The sequence below is a fragment of the Salmo salar genome, chromosome 01 (assembly GCF_965601325.2).
Source record: "Salmo salar chromosome 01, fSalSal1, whole genome shotgun sequence".
Lineage (NCBI taxonomy): Eukaryota > Metazoa > Chordata > Actinopteri > Salmoniformes > Salmonidae > Salmo > Salmo salar.
This window is the reverse complement of record NC_138291.1, coordinates 146,615,390-146,634,827: the sequence shown is the minus strand read 5'-3', so window position 1 is coordinate 146,634,827 and position 19,438 is coordinate 146,615,390. Positions and strand designations below refer to the sequence as shown.

Here is a 19,438-nt window from a genome sequence, read left to right as displayed (position 1 = left end):
GAAGTAGATCAGAATTTATTTCATCTGTAGCCTAATAAATTGTATGCTTTCCCGAGTTGTAGTGTGAGGACCACGCAACATATCATTGCGTGACTCCAAGTTTATCCCGCCATTTTTCGCCCAATGAATTTAATCACACAAAAATATCCCACCTTGTCTAGTGTATTTTGTTTTCTCGACGTTTGAAAAGTTTAGCGACAAATTAGCTTTTCCATCAGGCCTGTCGTAAAAAAATGTTATCCAACATGTACTTTACTCGCATGAAATGGTTGGATGGAAACCTGGTTACTGGGAGAAAAAGTTTGGCATTTGCTCAAACCTTTTGAAATAGCCCCAAATCTCATTAAAGTGATTCATGATCATGACCGCCCATTGCGTTTTCTTCGGAAAGCAGCCAACTCTGCCCTTTAGAGAAATCCTTACTATTGCTTTTTTTATTTTAGAGTACTATACCCTTATTACAGATATTAGCCCCAGAAAATCCTATTTGTATAAAAGCAGCCAGAGCATTGTCTGGGGGACTTTAACATTTGTGTAAAGGAATTGGTTATGATATGTTCTCATTAAATAGAAATGTCTAATGCGACAGTCGTTCTTTCTAGCTGAGCTTGGGCTGGCACAGTCTATAGAGAGACTGAGGTTTTTCATCACAGAGAATATATTCAGGGAATGCATTCCTACTTTGAGGACTCTTTCCAGCAGTAGGGCAGAAAAGTTACCCGACAGTTACCTCACATACCCTCACTCTAACTTTACCTAAAAAAACACACTAGCCTCTAGCCAGTGTTAAAGGCCACTTCCCATTAACAGAAAAGGATGACAGTCGTTTAGTGGTTGTAATGAGATAATATATTTCCAATGACACTGTAATGACCTGTTTTCCTCCCCACAGACTATTGCCAAAGTTCTTCTGCAGTACAGTGCCATTCTGACCAAGAGCTTCCCCTCCTACTCTGACAAAGAGAAGATCGTAAGTCTTCATATTCTGCCTTAGACAACATACAGTGCATTCGGAAAGTATTCAGACCCCTTGACTTTTTCCATATTTTGTTACGTTAGACTTATTCTAAAATGTATTTAATTGTTGTTTTTTTCCTACATACAATACCCCATAATGACAAAGGGAAAAACAGTTTTTAGACATTTTAGACAACATTTTGAAAAAGTCAAGGGGTCTGAATACTTTCCGAATGCACTCTATCCTTAGTGTTTTCAATGGGAGTTTCAACCTCTAAATGGTCTCTCTATCGCTCGCTCTCTTCCCCTTTGTAGCCCTGTGTACTGATGAATAACGTGCAGCAGTTGCGTATCCAGCTGGAGAAGATGTTTGAGTCCATGGGTGCCAAACAGGTAAGCAGCAACACTATGTACGGGAAAAGATGATAACAAATAGCTTTTTTTCACAGATGGGTAAGATGGCGTTGGGGTGAACAATGTTCATACTCACTGTGCTCCGGACCACCAGGAACCTCCTGGAGAAGACTACAGGCGCGTTGTGTCTCTGGGCTCATGCAGGCGGTTGAGCAGTCATAGGTGTTTGCAGGTTTTGATTTAAAGCAGTGAATGATGTGCTACTCTGGCATCACACCTAGAGAAATGAAGAACCTCAACTATTTGCTCTATGTGAACACATGGTTCAAATTGCTTTTGTGTGTGACTGTTCTTCATAGACAAGATTATGAACATGTTGTTTGTGTCTTTCCGTACCAGATTGCAAAAGCGGAAGCAATGGTAGGGAGATGGTTCACGTGACTTAGAGTTGAGAAGTGGATGTGTGCTACTGTAGTATCCTGCCATGTGGAATAAAGCATTAGATCAATAGCCGCTATAAGCCAGTGCTTATTGTGTAGACTACTAGACTGTTACATTAACATATGCCCTTGGTGATTCTATTATGTCCCTAGATCAATTTCCTAGAGTGCATAAAGCTATGTGCGGTCTATAGGTTTTCATTACCGTCCCTACAGTATGTTTAGCATCCCTACTTAAGAGCACAATGTAGTATCTATATGTTTAGGACATGCTTTATTCTGAATGATTGTTCCGTTCTTACTGCGTAGTAAGTCACTTATTATGTGGTTTGGATGTTGAGTAAAGCAGTTTGTAGTTTGGCCTAGTAATCCCTTCGTTTTGGTTTACGCGTCCATGGCTGAATTGTAGCACTAGACTTTGACAAATTGACTTGAAATAGGTGTTTCCTTCGCTGCTTAAGCTTGACGAGCAGGTGGATGATGAGGAAGAAGAGGACGAGAAGGTGGGTGTTTACTTTTGATTGGAGGCTGTTTGATAGTTGCCAAAGTGGTGTTGTAGATCCTGTTGCATATTAAGTATTGTCTAACTCACCTTCCCCCTGACTAGCAGGTCATAACTGAGGATGAGGAGAGAAAGACTCTGGTGGGTATTTATCATTAGAAGACTGTAGAATAGAATTCACCCTCTATAGAGCCTTTAGGTACCCCCATTGTAAAACCATAGACAGTCAACTACTGGAGCTAGATTTCTCACATGATAGTTCCCTGTGGCCAATTAGATGAGTCTTTAGTCTTTTGAGGGTATGGAAGTGTAATGGTAAGAACTTCTGCACCCAGAGGATCCGTTTCAGATTATTGGGGCTGTGAAAGTGTGAAATGCATGGAATAAGATAGTATCCAGAATTGTTTGTTTTATTCACTGCTGATGAATGGCACATGGCTTGTGGTTGGGTTTTTCTAAGGTAAGACAATCAGTGTTCATCTAATGAATGTAGAGAGTGGAACTTTAATCTGAGCTGTGTTTTCAAAGAAGCACAACTCTGGGGTTGTGTGAAGCCGTGATGTTGTCGTCGAAGCGCTGCATCGTGCTGTGAGGAGATGAACTTGAAAGGCGGACTGTTCTGGGCTCCTGTAGAGAAGCAGGGGGATGTGGGAGGGAAGGAGTGATTAGGAATTGAGTTATCCCAGATGAAGCTTAGTAGGAAGAGTTCACAGGAACTTCACAGTGCACGCTGACTCGCGCTCTTCTGCCTGTCAACACAAATTAGACACTTAAAAGACAAGACACACTGTTCAAGTTTCATTGTCAACAAGCACCAATTTAAAATAAATAAATAAATAAATTCTGTTTTGTTTATTTTGACAGAAATACTCAAATAAACTACAGTATCTTCAAAATTGTACAATATAATGGAATGGTCATAAACCGTTGACTGATAATGAACATTCTGCTGTTACCACATGTCTATCTGTGTCCTGGAAAGCCAACACACAGGTCTTCATTATAATCACTCTGACCTTCAAACTGTGGTGCTGACTTTGTGCAGTTAGCAGGAATAAAAGAAACTTGGGCATTTTCCCCCTCTTTTTCCCCCCCTAGGGCAACATGGGCAAAATGATAGAATGGCGGCAGGTGGGTGTAAGACGAGGACATTATGTATGTGCATGTATGGACGTTCTGTACATGGATATATATAAAATATATTGTTTTTGAACCTCAAATAGAAAACTGACGATCCCTTTTCCGTACAGTGCATTCGGAAAGTATTCAGACCCCTTGACTTTTTCCACATTTTGTTACGCTACAGCCTTACTCTAAAATGGATTGAATTGTATTTTTTTTCCATCATCAGTCTACACACAGTACCTTATAATGACGAAGCAAAACGTTTTTTTTTTTTTACATTTTTGCAAATGTATTAAATAAAAAACGGATCATATTTACATAAGTATTCAGACCCTTTTCTCAGTACTTTGTTGAAGCACTTTTGGCAGCGATTACAGCCCTGAGTCTTCTTGTGTATGACGCTACAAGCTTGGCACACCTGTATTTGGGCAGTTTCTCACATTCTTCTCTGCAGATCCTCTCAAGCTCTGTAAGGTTGGATGGGGAGCGTCGCTGCACAGCTATTTTCAGGTCTCCAGAGATGTTTGATCGGGTTCAAGTCCGGGCTCCGGCTGGGCCACTCAAGGACATTCAGAGACTTGTCCCGACTGTGTGCTTCGGGTCGTTGTCGTGTTGGAAGGTGAACATTTGCCCCAGTCTGAGGTCCTGAGCGCTCTGGAGCAGATTTTCATCAAGGATCTCTGTACTTTGCTCTGTTCATATTCCCTCAATCCTGACTAGTTTCCCAGTCCCTGCTACTGAAAAACATTGCCACAGCATGATGCTGCCACCATCATGCTTCACCGTAGGGATAGTGTCAGTTTTCCTCCAGACGTGACACTTGGCATTCAGGCCGAAGAGTTTAATCTTGGTTTCATCAGACCAGAGAATCTTGTTTCTCATGGTCAGAGTCTTTAGGTGCCTTTTGGCAAACTCCAAGCGGGCTGTCATGTGCCTTTTACTGAGGAGTGGCTTCCTTCTGGCCACTCTACCATACAGGCCTGATTGGTGGAGTGCTGCAGAGATGGTTGTCCTCCTGGAAGGTTATCCCATCTCCACAGAGGAACTCTGGAGCTGTCAGTGACCATCGGGTTTTTGGTCACCTCCCTGAAGAAGGCCCTTTTCCCCCGATTGCTCAGTTGAGCTGGGCAGCCAGCTATAGGAAGAGTCTTGGTGGTTCCAAACTACTTCCATTTAAGAATGATGGATGCCACTGTTTTCTTGGGGATCTTCAATGCTGGTACCCTTCCCCAGATCTGTGCCTTGACACAGTCCTGTCTTGGAGCTCTATGGACAATTCCTTCGACCTCATGGCTTGGTTTTTGCTCTGACATGCACTGTCAACTGTGGGACCTTTATATAGATAGGTGTGTACCTTTCCAAATCATGTCCTATCAATTGAATATACCACAGGTGGACTCCAATATAGTTGTAGAAATATCTCAAGAATGATCAATTGAAACAGGATGTACCTGAGCTCAATTTCGAGTCTCATAGCAAAGGGTCTGAATACTTACGTAAATAAGTACATTTCTGTTTTTATTTTGAAATTTGCACCAATTTCTAGAAACCTGTTTTCGCTTTGTCATTATGGGGTATTGCGTGTAGATTGCTGAGGAAATTGTTTATTTAATCAATTTTAGAATAAGGTTGTAACATAACAAAATGTGGAAAAAGGGAAGGCGTCTGAATACTTTCCGAACGCACTGTAAATACAGAACATGATACTGTACTGTCTGATACTGCTGTCGTTGTTGACATGGTCGGCTGATGTAACTTGTAAACCGACTCAGTGTATCAATCAGTTCTCTGAGGGTTTATCAAGTGTTCCGCCTCTAGCTGGAGGTTCACAGTATGTTTTGTGTTCTGTCTCACTCCAACCCTTCAGGAAAGTGTGGAGGAGGAGGTGGTTGAGGAGGAGCAGGTTGAGGTTTGTTGGTGTAGTAGAGGTTGTGTCAGTGACACACTGTCACTGATATCGTCATGGTCACATATCGTCATTCCCACTCACTGCCCTTCTCTCCACTCACGTAGTGGTGGTCACACTCGCATTCGCCACGTCATTGTGCCTTCTCATGGTGGGAACGGACACCACCATCGTTACCGGGGTGACTTTGATCTTGTTGGGTTTTTCACTGGTCATCTGTTTGGTGCAACACTCTTCCCCTATATGACTATGGTACTGTTGTCCCTTACCTGTTCTCTAAATCCAAGTGCAGCTGTCTTGCGCTTCATTACAGACATCTCCTTCCCACAACTTCATTTACTTTCAGACTACTATGCAGTTTAATGATTTAGTTATTTTCCCTTTTCTTTTGTTTTCAATAGACTGACAAAGAGAAGGTGGGTTCATTACAAACAAGTGTTGCATACATACAGTATGTAGTCCTACAGTTTGTATGTATGCAAAGGTTTACTGTACCTCTTTTTACAATTTTGTCTTTTGGTTAAGTCTATTATCCTAAATCTTCTCCTGCTGTTAGTGCTAGTTGGATTTGTTGCTGGTCCGTACTCTAGTTATTGCAACAAAAGACACATTTGACAGATGTTCTTTTTATTTTATTTTTTACTTCTCTCAAAGATGGATGCACCCCCAGAGGAAAAGGTGGGTTAGAGTTTGTGCCTTTCTCCCTGGGTTATATAGTTGAGCAGTAGCTATGCTGCTCACAAAAATGTCACTGGTTCATTGGTCAACACATTTCCCAGTTGGTACCATATTATTTTATAGCACCATCAGATATTTGCCATGTATTTCTAGTTTTTACCTCATACTAGCTCTTGATAAATACGGTCATCTCCTTTTTTTCCCCCTCCCACTCTCTGATAGCCTGAAAAGAAAGACGAGGAGAAGGTGAGTGTAGTAAGGATGTGACATCATCAGTGCCCATCTCCACTAACACTGTATCACTCTCACTAACTGTCACTTACTCAGCAGTATACACACGTACAGGAGGCTCATGAAAAACATACTCAATCTCTCCCTATAGCCCCTGTAAGCCCTCCTCGTATCCACTGGTGCAGAACTCCTTCAGTAGTCTCCCCTACAGCTGTCCTATACTCTTGTCTGGAATCTAGACATGTAGTCTAGTCCCTGGCAGTCCATGTATCAGCTGGCCTATTGAAGCATTAGCTTAATGGGCCACATCATGTTGTCATCTGTCTGGCTGGGGTTGCTTTAGGCCTCTGAGATGGTTTCTGTCAGACTGATGCTGTGGTTGTTGATACGGGACACATTGTGACCCCTGGTGGTCCTCCAATACGATATACTTCTGAGTCAATGAATCTGCTGTCATATTAAACCGCCATTTTCTTTCATCTGCTTTCTTTGAAGGTGGTGATTATTACCGACAAAAAGGTGGGTTAGTCTACAGGAGTGTTGGCTCTAATAACAATGACTGTAACTAACTGGAAGGGAAGTAGCAGTGACATTGCAAGTATAGGGAATCTCCCTACTTCAAACATTTTTCACAGTTTCTCTGAAAAAGATGTTTGAGTGACCATTGCCTTCTCTTGCCATGCTTGTTCATCTACTGGCAAAAAGCAAAATAACACGTTTTCTCCATTGCTGCTGGATTATTGTGTGTGCTCTACTTTGGCTTACAATCCGCATACTTTACAGTATGTGTATTATCTGGCATCAAAGGGAATTATGTTGCTGTTTTACCCCATATCTATGGTTTTTGAGAATCATGCTTAACTGTTGTACAAAAAAATGTTCTGTACTCAGACTTATTACACTGTCTCTGTGTGCTCTCTGCGTCTGTCTGACTATCTGCCTGTCTGTCTGCAGCTGGACACAGAAGCCAGTGACCTCCTGAATGAGCTTCAGGTCAAGCTGAACAATGTGCTGGATGAGCTGAGTACCACGTTTGGAAACAGGTACACACATGCTCCCACACAGTCCCAGGATTCCAACATGTACACTCTCCCCATACTATGTCACTCATAATGTTTCTACTGTAGACTCATGCACACAGCTTCAGTCTGTAGTATATGGAGTCCATTTTGGCTCTGAACCCTAACCCCTGTGGCTCCTTTCTCTCCTGTAGTTTCCAGGTCCGTATTGATGACTGTATGAGACAGATGGCCTCTCTGCTGTACCAGATCAAGGGCCCAGTCAACGCCAACAGCCGCAACATGGTGGAGGCCGACTCCGACAACATGCTACGGCCACTTATGGACTTCCTGGATTCCAAGTGAGTGGATCCCTCCTGCTTCTCTATTGGCTGCTGATTTGGTGGCGTCCATTTTGGTGCATTCCCACTGAAGTCAGTTGTTTTTGTCAGTATGTTGTGCCATGTTGCGTGATTGTGTATTTGTTGATTTGCTGTATGTGTTGTCTCATTAAACGTCTGTGTGTCTATGCAGGTTAACGCTGTTTGCCACAGCGTGTGAGAAGACTGTTCTAAAGCGGGTTCTGAAAGAGCTGTGGAGGATTGTGATGAGCAGCCTGGAGAAGACCATCGTCCTGCCCCAAGGAAACGACACCTTCGTAAGGCCTAACACCCCTCCCTAACATTTACCTTCAAACCTGGCCCTTTTCCTCACCACACTCTACTCCAAACACACCGTCGCCTAATGTTATGTGCATTCCTCTCCTCAGGGGGCCCAGATCCTGTCTGCAGCCAAGGAACTGGGGCAGCTCTCCAAGCTCAAGGATCACATGGCAGGAGAGGCCAAAAGCCTGACCCCTAAACAGTGTGCTGTCATGGATATAGCACTGGACACAATCAAAGTTTGTGTTTGAGTTTATAGGCGAACATACACATGTGGTAAAGTGACTACTTAGATGATGAGGGGGCTGTGTTGCTGATCCTTTAATTACAGGCCTCATTCATTTTATAGTAGGGAACCAAACCTTCTCCCTCTCTCTCACTCTTCTGCAGCAATACTTCCATGCAGGAGGGAACGGTCTGAAGAAGGCGTTCCTGGAGAAGAGTCCTGAGTTGACCTCACTACGCCACGCTCTGTCCCTCTACACGCAGACCACAGACACGCTCATCAAGACCTTCGTCACAACACAACACACACAAGGTGAGGCGGCGCGCATGCACACACACACACAATAGCATCAGTCTGCTTCCCATTGTGTCTAACTAAATACTGTATATTAGTCATAAAATAAGACCTTTGCTTCTCCCATGATTTGCCACCAGGGGTCACCAGAGGCTCCAGTGCTCCCTCTTGAGTACTGTTCTATTTAGTATTGGGCTTGAAGTTGATCTATCAGCTAAATACTGTGTGTGCCTCTGTTACATACCTGGAAACTAACTTTCTCTGGCTCTGTGACTGTTCTGTGTGCTGGGATTTGTCTAACTCTAAAATGACTCACTGCTGCCATTTGACACTTTGTTTGCTTATTTGTCTTCTCTCCTGTGATCTTTTCTGCTGCCTCCTCACCAGTGCACAATGGGAAGGGTATTAGGTTAACTCCCAACGAAAAAATACAACCCTCCAGGGGTAGGTGGTGTCAACAACCCCGATCTCCTTTACTCTGTGTACATAAACCCCCTCTCATCTCCCCCTGTGGGTGAGTTCGCCCCAAACACCAACCTTGACTGCTCCTCCTCCTGGTTGTATGACCCTACCCATACCCTCTCCTCCTCCTCCTCCTCCCTAAAGGATACTACTGGTATCTATAATCACACTGACCACCACTGGAAGATAATGTCTTGTGTTCCCATCTGTGTGTGCTAGGGTCAGGAGTGGACAAGCCGGTGGGAGAGATATCCGTTCAGATCGACCTATTCACCCACCCTGGTACTGGGGAGCACAAAGTCACTGTCAAAGGTTTGTATATTTGTAGAGTTAAGGAAAACAATTACTGCAATAAACCCTTTTCTGTGTCTCCCCATCCCAACAAACAAACTAATCTCCTTCCTCGTTGTACCAGTGGTGGGAGCCAATGATCTGAAGTGGCAGACGTCTGGGATGTTCCGGCCCTTTGTGGAGATCACCATGATTGGACCCCACCTCAGTGACAAGAAGCGCAAGTTCCAATCCAAGTCCAAGAACAACAGCTGGGCGCCCAAGTTCAACGAGACCTTCCACTTGTGAGTCCAGAGTCAAGCAATAGTACAGTAGCCTGTTGCCTAAAATGATCAATGTGTAGTCCCTTGAAATAGCCATTGCTCATTGTAAAAAAAAAAAGTGTAAAAAAGTATCTCTCTCCCTCCCCTCTTCCATGTCTCCTCAGTATCCTAGGTAACGAGGATGGCTTTGAGTGCTACGAGCTGCAGATGTGTGTGAAGGACTACTGTTTTGGCCGTGCCGATCGGGTGGTGGGCATGGCTGTGATGCAGCTGCAGGATGTGGCAGAGAAGGGCAGTGTGGCGTGCTGGTGCCCCCTGGGTCAGCGGGTCACCATGGACGAGACAGGCCTCACCGCCATGCGCATCCTCTCCCAGCGCTCCAACGACGAGGTGGCCAAGGAGTTCGTCAAGCTCAAGTCTGAGATACGCTCTGAGGAGGAGGGCAGATGAGGTCTCCCTGAAGGAGGGGTGTGAAGGGCCTCTAGTAAAGTGGGAAGTAATAGGAGCACATTGACTACTACTACTTTGGACTAATAATGTCCCCTGGCTGCTACTGGCTGTTTGATGGACACTGGTTCACCATTACACTGTCACTCACTGTGTGTTTCTCAGACTCCCATTTTGTGTCCCTCACTCCCTATCTCCTACACAGACGTAGTTAGTTTCTCTCTCACTCAATGGTTATTAGACACAATCTCACACGATATTGTACTTACTGTGGGTTGGCCAGTCTGGCACTATGGACATGCCATGGGCGCTATATGCCAATCAATTCCTGCCAGCCTGTATGCACTTCAGCACAGGGTCTCCCCCTCACCCCACAATCCCCACCAGTGTTCATGTGCAATACCCCCCAACTGTGGCCATATGTTTGATGCCTTACACTTTAGAAGCTGTGAATGTGTGAAGTTCAGACAGAAAACTGTAGCTGTAGTAGAAAGCTGTTTATCTTCCTCAATCTCTCTTTAGTGTTCTTCAGGATCCATGTTCAAATCTCATTGATGCCACTATTCGGGTCAAAACGCAGGATGTCATTGTTTGTGTTTTGGTCGAAGTAGATTCACCTGGTTTCTATCGTTTGGACTTCTACCACATGTCAAGTACCCTACTCCTAAATATAGTGTACAAATCCAGTTTTTTTTCCTGTAGAAAAGTGAAGTGTGTTTTTTTTGTATTGAAATTAGTGCCGTGTGGTGGTTCTGAAGTGAGTTTTACATTTGACTCTCCCCCCTATTTTTTTGACATGAGGTACTGTAACGGCAACAGCACTCAATATAAAGGGTTTGTAAGTTGTGTGCCTTGTCAGGTGTTGGACTTCTATTCATAACCCATTAGTCCCATACAGTGTTAACAATGCACTTTGAATGAGAATTACTGTAATACTTTTTAGTCTAAATTGTCATAAATGTTGTTAATGCAAAGGGCTGCCTTCTATCCAGAGAGAAACCTTCCTTTTAAGGATAGAGAGTGGTGAGCACTTTTTAATATGGACTATTGCTTCTTACATCAAAAAACGACAATAGTGTATGTAGGGCCCTGTCTTGAACTTAGTAATCACTGCTAAATAACCCTGTTGAATACAACATTTTACAAACATTTGGCTAATGTTGCCAACCCTCAATGACAGCCATTTTATTTTTAGTTTTTATGTATTTATTCTGTATGTAGAGTCTGGTCTACTTTGCAAACAGAGGGCTGCTAGATGGCATTTGAGTATAGTTTTGAATAGCTTTTTACTGCAGTTTTCTAGCAGGACCCTACAGATACTAAGTGGACCTAGAGGGGCTTTTGGGACCAGAGGAGTTTAAACAATTTTCATCTCAGATGAGGGAAAGGCTAGCCTCGTATGGTTCGTAACGAGGCTAGGAAAAGGCAGTCCAAGCCCTCGGTTTGCAAATATTTTCCTGCTATGTTTCCTTGTATCTCTGAGTGGCCTTACATTGGTGATAATAGAAGATTTCTATATACATGTTTTTACCCCCCATTTTCTGTGTATTTCTTTTCTCACAACGATGCAGAGAGTTGGTCAATTTGACCTGAATCAACCGTATCAGACTGCTGTTACTTTATTTTTGTTTTTAATTGTATTGGAGGATTTATATTTGTTTAGATGTAGTCATTTTCTTAGATATAGTATTTATATTTTTGTTGTTTTCCATTTTGATCCCTCTTAAAAAAATGTTGGAATGATGTGGAGATGTTCAGTACGGTATCATGAGTTCTGTTGGATCTACAGTATACAGTAAGGGGTAATGCATGAGTTCTGTTGGATCTACAGTATACAGTAAGGGGTAATGCATGCCTGTCATATCCCTGATAGAAATGAGAACATATCACTCCTAACAAAAATATTTAGCGATTTGTCAAGTTACACTGCCGTTGTCCATACAATAATAGTCAGTTTGATATTCACACAAAGAAGAAAACTGCAACATCACACACTGTTAAAGCTATGTCTGGGCTTTATATGCAGTATCTACAGTACCAATGTGAATACATCTTTTTGGCTGTTGATTTAGGGGGAAAAGTCTACTTCTAAGGAGGGCACTGCCACTAAGATACATGTTCCTTGTGCCAAGCTGTGCAAGTGTTCACTTTTTATCGTTTCATTACATTTTTTTAATACATATTTTTTAAATCTTGTGAACCATTGCACTATAATTAAATCACTACAATAGTTAGTTAGCACGTGTTGTATGTCTGAGTAACTGGACTTTTGTGAAGTTTTATTTGTATTTTGCAACTGGAAAGATCATGGTATTGATCATTAAAATGTGTACATTACAATTTATTAATTTTGTATAAAGTATTTAAGAAATAGCTATTGATGTGTCTGGCTAATTTATTAGGGGTTCACAGCGAACTCACATAGATTGGTTACTTTTATTTCAAATTTGGCACACAGAAACTACAGGCCAACTACCGATTGGCCTATAGGTGACAGTTATAAGCAGTCTCACTTAAACCCTCATATCCAGCGGCCCGTTTGACCTAAACACTTGAAACCTTGTTTGTAGGTGTCTTTCCTCATCCTGAACAAATTCTCCTCAAGGACCCATAATGTCCGTCAGGATAGATTTTCCTCCATATTGGACTTTTTTTTTTTTTTTACTTTTTAAAAACGTATTCTCATGAACCATACACTCTAAATAACACCAAATGCAGTATGTAGGCCCATGGTACATCACTTAGATTTTCTCAAATTAAGGGATTGGTTAAGAGATGACTGAGTAATTGATAAATCAGGAAATCTGCTTTTATTTGTCCATTTAAATCCACTAGACAATGGCCCATCAACTCAAAACTTTTTAGGGTCATCACAGACGTTACCATGATGAACCGTGTTAAGTTTGGCATTTATCTTCAAAAATAAGGAACCTTAGCAATCAAATTTGACTATGTAAAACTAATGCTTTAAATAATGATAAAAAACCTCTGACTAAATTTGGAATGTAGGACCATGGTACTTCTCCAAACTTAGCTTTTCTCAAGCTAAGGGATTGGTCAAAAGATGGCTGAGTTATTGACAAATCTGATTTGTGTCCATTTAAACCACTGTAAATCCACTTCCACAGTGGCCTATCAACTTGAAACGTGTCATCGCTATCATGGTCGTCCCTAAAATGAACCACACTGAATTTCTTGTTGATTTCTCAAAAAACAGGGAAACTATTAACAACTAGTTATTTTCATATTTAACGCTAATGCTCAAAATCATCTTCTGCTCATGAACCATATGCCAGATTCACTCCAGATTTTGTGTGTATAGACTCATTACATCAGTCGCTTAATGGTTTTGAGATTTTTTGTTGCTGCATTCAAATATTGTATGGCCGGACTGTACCTAATAGATGCACGTTAGCACTTATGCTAATGAAAAAAATACTTCATCTTCTCATGAACCATAAATCAGATTGACTCCAGATTTGGAATATAGACTCAATGAATTAGCCTCTAATGAATTTGAGAATAGTCAGCCACACTACACTACTAGATGACACCATATCAAACCAGGGCTATAAGAACTGAGCCGATGGACATGGGGCCAGGAAATTTGGCATGGAGCACCTTCCTAATATTGAGTTGCACCCTCTTTTGCCCTCAGAACAGCCTCAGTTCGTCGTGGCATGGACTCTACAAGGTGTCGAAAGCGTTCCACAGGGATGCTGGCCCATGTTGACGCCAATGCTCCAACTTGTGTCAAGTTGGCTGGATGTCCTTTGGGTGGTGGACCATTCTTGATACACATGGGAAAATATTGAGTGTGAATAACCCAGCAGTGGTGACACACTCAAACCGCCTGGCACATACTACCATATCCTGTTCAAAGGCACTTAAATATGTGGTCTTGCCCATTCACCCTCTGAATGGCACACACATACAATCCATGTCTCAATTGTCTTAAGGATTAAAAATCCTTCTTTAACCTGTCTCCCCCCCTTCATCTACACTGATTTTGAAGTGGATTTAACAAGTGAATTCAATAAGGGGTCATGGCTTTCACCTGGATTCACCTGGTCAGTCTGTCATGGACAGAGCATTAGTTAGTTCCTAATGTTTTGTACACTCAGTGTACAGTGCCTTCTGGAAGTAATCAGACCCCTTGACTTCTTACACATTTTGTTAGGTTACAGCCTTATTCTAAAATTGATTCAATTGTTTTTTCCTCTTATCAATCTACACACAATACCCCATAATGACAAAGCAAAAACAGTTTTTTTCTAAATGTTTGCTAATTTATAAAAAATGAAATATCACATTTACGTAGGTATTCAGACACTTTACTCAGTACTTTGAAGCACATCTGGCAGCGATTACAGCCTTGAGTCTTCTTTGGTATGGCGCTACAAGCTTGGCACCCCTGTATTTGGAGAGTTTCTCACATTATTCTTTGCAGATCCTCTCAAGCGCTGTCAAGTTGGATGGGGAGCATTGCTGCACAGCTGTTTTTTAGGTCTCTCCAGGGTTCAAGTCCGGCCTATGAGTGGGCCACTCAAGGACATTGAGACTTGTCCCGAAACCCCTCTTGCGTTGTCTTGGCAGTGTGCTTAGCTATTTTTTGTCCCACCCTTCAGCTCTCCTCAACGCCTCCCATCTACAGCTGAAGTCAGAAGTGTACATACACCTTAGCCAAATACATTTAAAACTCTGTTTTTCACAATTCCTCACATTTAATCCTAGTAAACATTCCCTGTTTTAGGTCAGTTAGGATCACTACTTTATTTTAAGAATGTGAAATGTCAGAATAATAGAGTGATTTACTTCAGCTTTTGTTTCTTTCATCACATTCCCAGTGGGTCAGAAGTTTACATAAGTTTGCCCACTGACAAAGAAATGATCAGTCTCTAATTTTAATGGTAGGTTTATTTGAACAGTGAGAGACAGAATAACAAAAAAATCCAGAAAAACGCATGTCAAAAATGTTATAAATTGATTTGCATTTTAATGAGGGAAATAAGTATTTGATCCCCTCTAAATCAGAAAGATTTCTGGCTCCCAGGTGTCTTTTATACAGGTAACGAGCTGAGATTAGGAGCACACTCTTAAAGCAAGTGCTCCTATTCTCAGCTTGTTACCTGTATAAAAGACAACTGTCCACAGAAGCAATCAATCAATCAGATTCCAAACTCTCCACCATGGCCAAGACCAAAGAGCTCTCCAAGGATGTCAGGGACAAGATTGTTGACCTACACAAGGCTGGAATGGGCTACGAGACCATTGCCAAGCAGCTTGGTGAGAAGGTGACAACAGTTGGCGCGATTATTCGCAAATGGAAGAAACACAAAAGAACTGTCAGTCTCCCTCGGCCTGGAGCTCCATACAAGATCTCACCTCGTGGAGTTGCAATGATCATGAGAATGGTGAGGAATCAGCCCAGAACTACACGGGAGGATCTTGTCAATGATCTCAAGGCAGCTGGGACCATAGTCACCAAGAAAACAATTGATAACACACTACGCCGCGAAGGACTGAAATCCTGCAGCACCCGCAAGGTCCCCCTGCTCAAGAAAGCACATATACATGCCCGTCTGAAGTTTCCCAATGAACATCTGAATGATTCAGAGGACAACTGGGCGAAATTGTTGTGGTCAGATGAGACCAAAATGGACCTCTTTGGCATCAACTCAACTCGCCGTGTTTGGAGGAGGAGGAATGCTCAAACATGGAGGTGGAAACATTATGCTTTGGGGGTGTTTTTCTGCTAAGGGGACAGGACAACTTCACCGCATCAAAGGGACGATGGACGGGGCCATGTACCGTCAAATCTTGGGTGAGAACCTCCTTCCCTCTGCCAGGGCATTGAAAATGGGTCGTGGATGGGTATTCCAGCATGACAATGACCCAAAACACACGGCCAAGGCAACGAAGGAGTGGCTCAAGAAGAAGCACATTAAGGTCCTGGAGTGGCCTAGCCAGTCTCCAGACATTAATCCCATAGAAAATCTGTGGAGGGAGCTGAAGGTTCGAGTTTCCAAACGTCAGCCTCAACCTTAATGACTTGGAAAAGATCTGCAAAGAGGAGTGGGACAAAATCCCTCCTGAGATGTGTGCAAACCTGGTGGCCAACTACAAGAAACATCTGACCTCTGTGATTGACAACAAGGGTTTTGCCACCAAGTACTAAGTCATGTTTTGCAGAGGGGTCAAATACTTATTTCCCTCATTAAAATGCAAATCAATTTATACAATTTTTGACGTGTTTTTCTGGATTTTTGTTGTTGTTATTCTCTCTCTCACTGTTCAAATAAACCTACCATTAAAATTGTAGACTGATCATTTCTTTGTCCGTGGGCAAATGTACAAGATCAGCAGGGGATCAAATATTTTTTTCACTCACTGTACACTCAATTAGTATTTGGTACAATTGCCTTAAACAATTTAAACTTGGGTCAAACAGTTCGGGTAGCCTTCCACAAGCTTCCCACAATAAGTTGGGTGAATTTTGTCCCATTACTCCTGACAGAGCTGGTGTAACTGAGTCAGGTTTGTAGGCCTCCTTGCTCGCACACTTTTTCAGTTCTACCCACACATTTTCTATAGGATTGAGGTCAGGGCTTTGTGATGGCCGCTCACATACCTAGACTTTGTTGTCCTTACGCCATTTTGCCTCAACTTTGGAAGTATGCTTGGGGTCATTGTCCATTTGGAAGACCCATTTGCGACCAAGCTTTAACTTCCTGACTGATGTCTTGAGATGTTGCTTCAATATATCCACATAATTTTCCTCCCTCATGATGCCATGTATTTTGTGAAGTGCACCAGTCTCTCCTGCAGCAAAGCACCCCCACAACATGATGCTGCCACCCCCGTTCTTCACAGTTGGGATGGTGTTCTTCAGCTCCCCCTTTTTCCTCCAAACATAACGATGGTCATTATGGTCAAACAGTTGTATTTTTGTTTCATCAGACCAGAAGACATTTCTCCAAAAAGTGCAATCTTTGTCCCCATGTGCATTTGCAAACCATAGTCTGGCTTTTTATGGCCGTTTTGGAGCAGTGGCTTCTTCCTTGCTGAGCGGCCATTCAGGTTATGTTGGTATAGGACTTGTTTTACTGTGGATATAAATAATTTTGTACCTGTTTCCTCCAGCATCTTCACAAGGTCCTTTGCTGTTGTTCTGGGATTGATTTGCACTTTTCACACCAAAGTGTGTTTATCTCTAGGAGACAGAACGGTCTCCTTCCTGAGAGGTATGACGGCTGTGTGGTCCCATGGTGTTTATACCTTCAGGCGTTTGGAAATTGCTCCCATGGATGAACCAGACTTGTGGAGTTCTACAATTTTTTGGCTGATTTCTTTTGATTTTCCCATGATGTCCAGCAAAGAGGCACTGAGTTTGAAGGTAGGCCTTGAAATACATCCACAGGTACACCTCCAATTGACTCAAATGATGTCAATTAGCCTACCAGAAGCTTCTGAAGCCATGACATCATTTTCTGGAATGTTTAGAGGCACAGTCAACTTGGTGTATGTACACTTCTGACCCACTGGAATTGTGATACAGTGAATTATGAAATAATCTGTAAACAATTGTTGGATAAATTACTTGTCATGTGCAAAGTAGATGTCCTAACCGACTTGCCAAAACTATAGTTTGTTAACAAGAATTAGTGTAGTTTTAATGACTCCAACCTCAGTGTATGTAAACTTCCGACTTCAACTGTATCTCTGAAGACCATCCGGTTATGATTTCTATTTGCCATTTATTTTTCAACTGTGCTGTGATGTTTCACAAAAGTTCTGAACCTTTCTATTCTCATAGTTTCTACAGATTGTAAATTAAAGATTTATTTTTAATTCTAAAAGTATTATTGATTGAATGACTTTTAAAATCACCCAACAGTGCTATTGTAGTTAGCTCCAGGTAAATGTTGCAATTCTTCAGCCGTTCCTGAACCTGTGACTAAAAACAAGCTACATATGGACCATACCAAAACAAATGATCTAATGAGTCTCTTCGCAGATAAATCCACAGAGCTGGCATGGTTGTGTCCCCCATACAAATAACATTCTATTGGTTGCAAGAATTTTGTAAAATTTAAATTGAAAAACTACTGTAAATGTTGTATCCCGCGTTGTTTCGTGTGCCATGGAATCGGTACATTGAAAATCTCTATCCAAATATTTTGCAATCTATTTAGCTCAGCTGTCAATTTTTTGGTCCTTAAATTAAACTAGTATAACTTTTTTTTTCTACCAATTTTCTTTAACCATTTTGGTCTTCCCTTACTTCTTCCACTTGCCTCTACCATTTTTGTGGTATTGCTGCAATTAGCTGGTTGTAATTTTGAGTATAGCAGACAATTCCATATATTTTTGATAGCTGCGTGTGTCAACTTTTAACCCCTTTTTCACCCCAATTTTGTGATATCCAATTGGTAGTTAGTCTTGTGCCATCGCTGCAACTCCCATACGGACTCAGGAGAGGCAAGGGTCATGAGCCATGCGTCCTCCGAAACACGACTCTGCCGAGCCGCACTGCTTCTTGACACACTGCTCACTGAACTTGGAAGCCAGCCGCACCAATGTGTCGGAGGAAACACCGTCCAACTAGCGACCGAAGTCAGCTTGCAGGTGCCCGGCCCGCCACAAGCAGTCGCTAGAACGCGATGGGACAAGGAAATCCTAGCCGGCCAAACCCTCCCCTCACCCGGACGATGCTGAGCCAATTGTGCACCGCCTCATGGGTCTCCCGGTCATAGCCTTCTGTGACACAGCCTGGGATTGAACCTTAGACTGCTGCGCCACTCGGGAGGACCAGATTATACAATATTTGTAAAAAAACATTTTTTTTTTCTTAATCATTTTAGTTTAAGCATAATATTTGTTGTCTAATCTGAATAAAGGGGAAAAGGCCATTCTTAAGGTGCGACATTCTTACGAGTTCGCTAGAGAACCAGTTCGAATTTAAGTATCTTTTGTATGACTGAGGACTTTAGTGAGAGGTCTAATGCTTTAATATTTAATCATTTCTGCCTTCTGTTTCATGTTCATTATATAAATATGTCCGTTTAATTTTGTCTTGCCTGCTGTTCCAAATTAAATGGAATATTTTTTGCTCATAAAATTAAAAAAAATAAGTCGCTAGGTGTAGGCAAGGCCATAAGCAAGTAGGTAAACTGGGATATGACTAAAGAGTTAATTTACACAAACATACAGGTATTTTCCTTTCCATGGTAGCAAGATCTTATCCATTTTTGCTAACTTTCTATTCAAATGAATTGTAGTGAGAATTTCTTTCTTTTAGAATATGAATATTGAGTAAGTCAACTTCACTCTCAGACCATTTTATTGGTAAACTGCACGGTAATGTAAAAATGATCTTTTTTATCCAATAAGTAATATAGTTCACTTATCATAATTCGGTTGTAATCTAGAGAGGTTAGAAACATTACCTAGATCCTCTGAGGCTGTGGAGGGATCCAAATTGTGGATTTAAAAGAAAACATGAAAGGAAACGCTACAGCATACAATGACATTATAGACGATTCTGTGCTTCCAACGTTGTGGCAACAGTTTGGCGAAGGCCCATTGCTGTTTCATGCAAT

General features: G+C 42.0%; 1 protein-coding gene across 2 annotated transcripts in view; it reads left to right on the top strand.

Annotated features, from left to right (window-relative positions):
* Positions 1-12,213, top strand: part of unc13bb (unc-13 homolog Bb (C. elegans)) — a 105,245-nt gene extending 93,032 nt beyond the window's left edge. The window contains exons 29-39 of one of the 2 annotated variants that reach the window (XM_082955323.1): positions 893-970; positions 1,273-1,350; positions 7,148-7,236; positions 7,407-7,553; positions 7,726-7,849; positions 7,961-8,092; positions 8,244-8,391; positions 8,761-8,817; positions 9,055-9,147; positions 9,251-9,410; positions 9,554-12,213. In XM_082955323.1, the coding sequence (XP_082811449.1) occupies positions 893-970; positions 1,273-1,350; positions 7,148-7,236; positions 7,407-7,553; positions 7,726-7,849; positions 7,961-8,092; positions 8,244-8,391; positions 8,761-8,817; positions 9,055-9,147; positions 9,251-9,410; positions 9,554-9,839 (1,392 nt within the window). In that variant the 3' untranslated portion in view covers positions 9,840-12,213. The remainder of the gene's footprint in view (positions 1-892; positions 971-1,272; positions 1,351-7,147; positions 7,237-7,406; positions 7,554-7,725; positions 7,850-7,960; positions 8,093-8,243; positions 8,392-8,760; positions 8,818-9,054; positions 9,148-9,250; positions 9,411-9,553) is intronic. The other variant, XM_082955324.1, reaches the window with a different exon arrangement.
* The last annotated feature ends 7,225 nt before the right edge of the window (positions 12,214-19,438 follow it).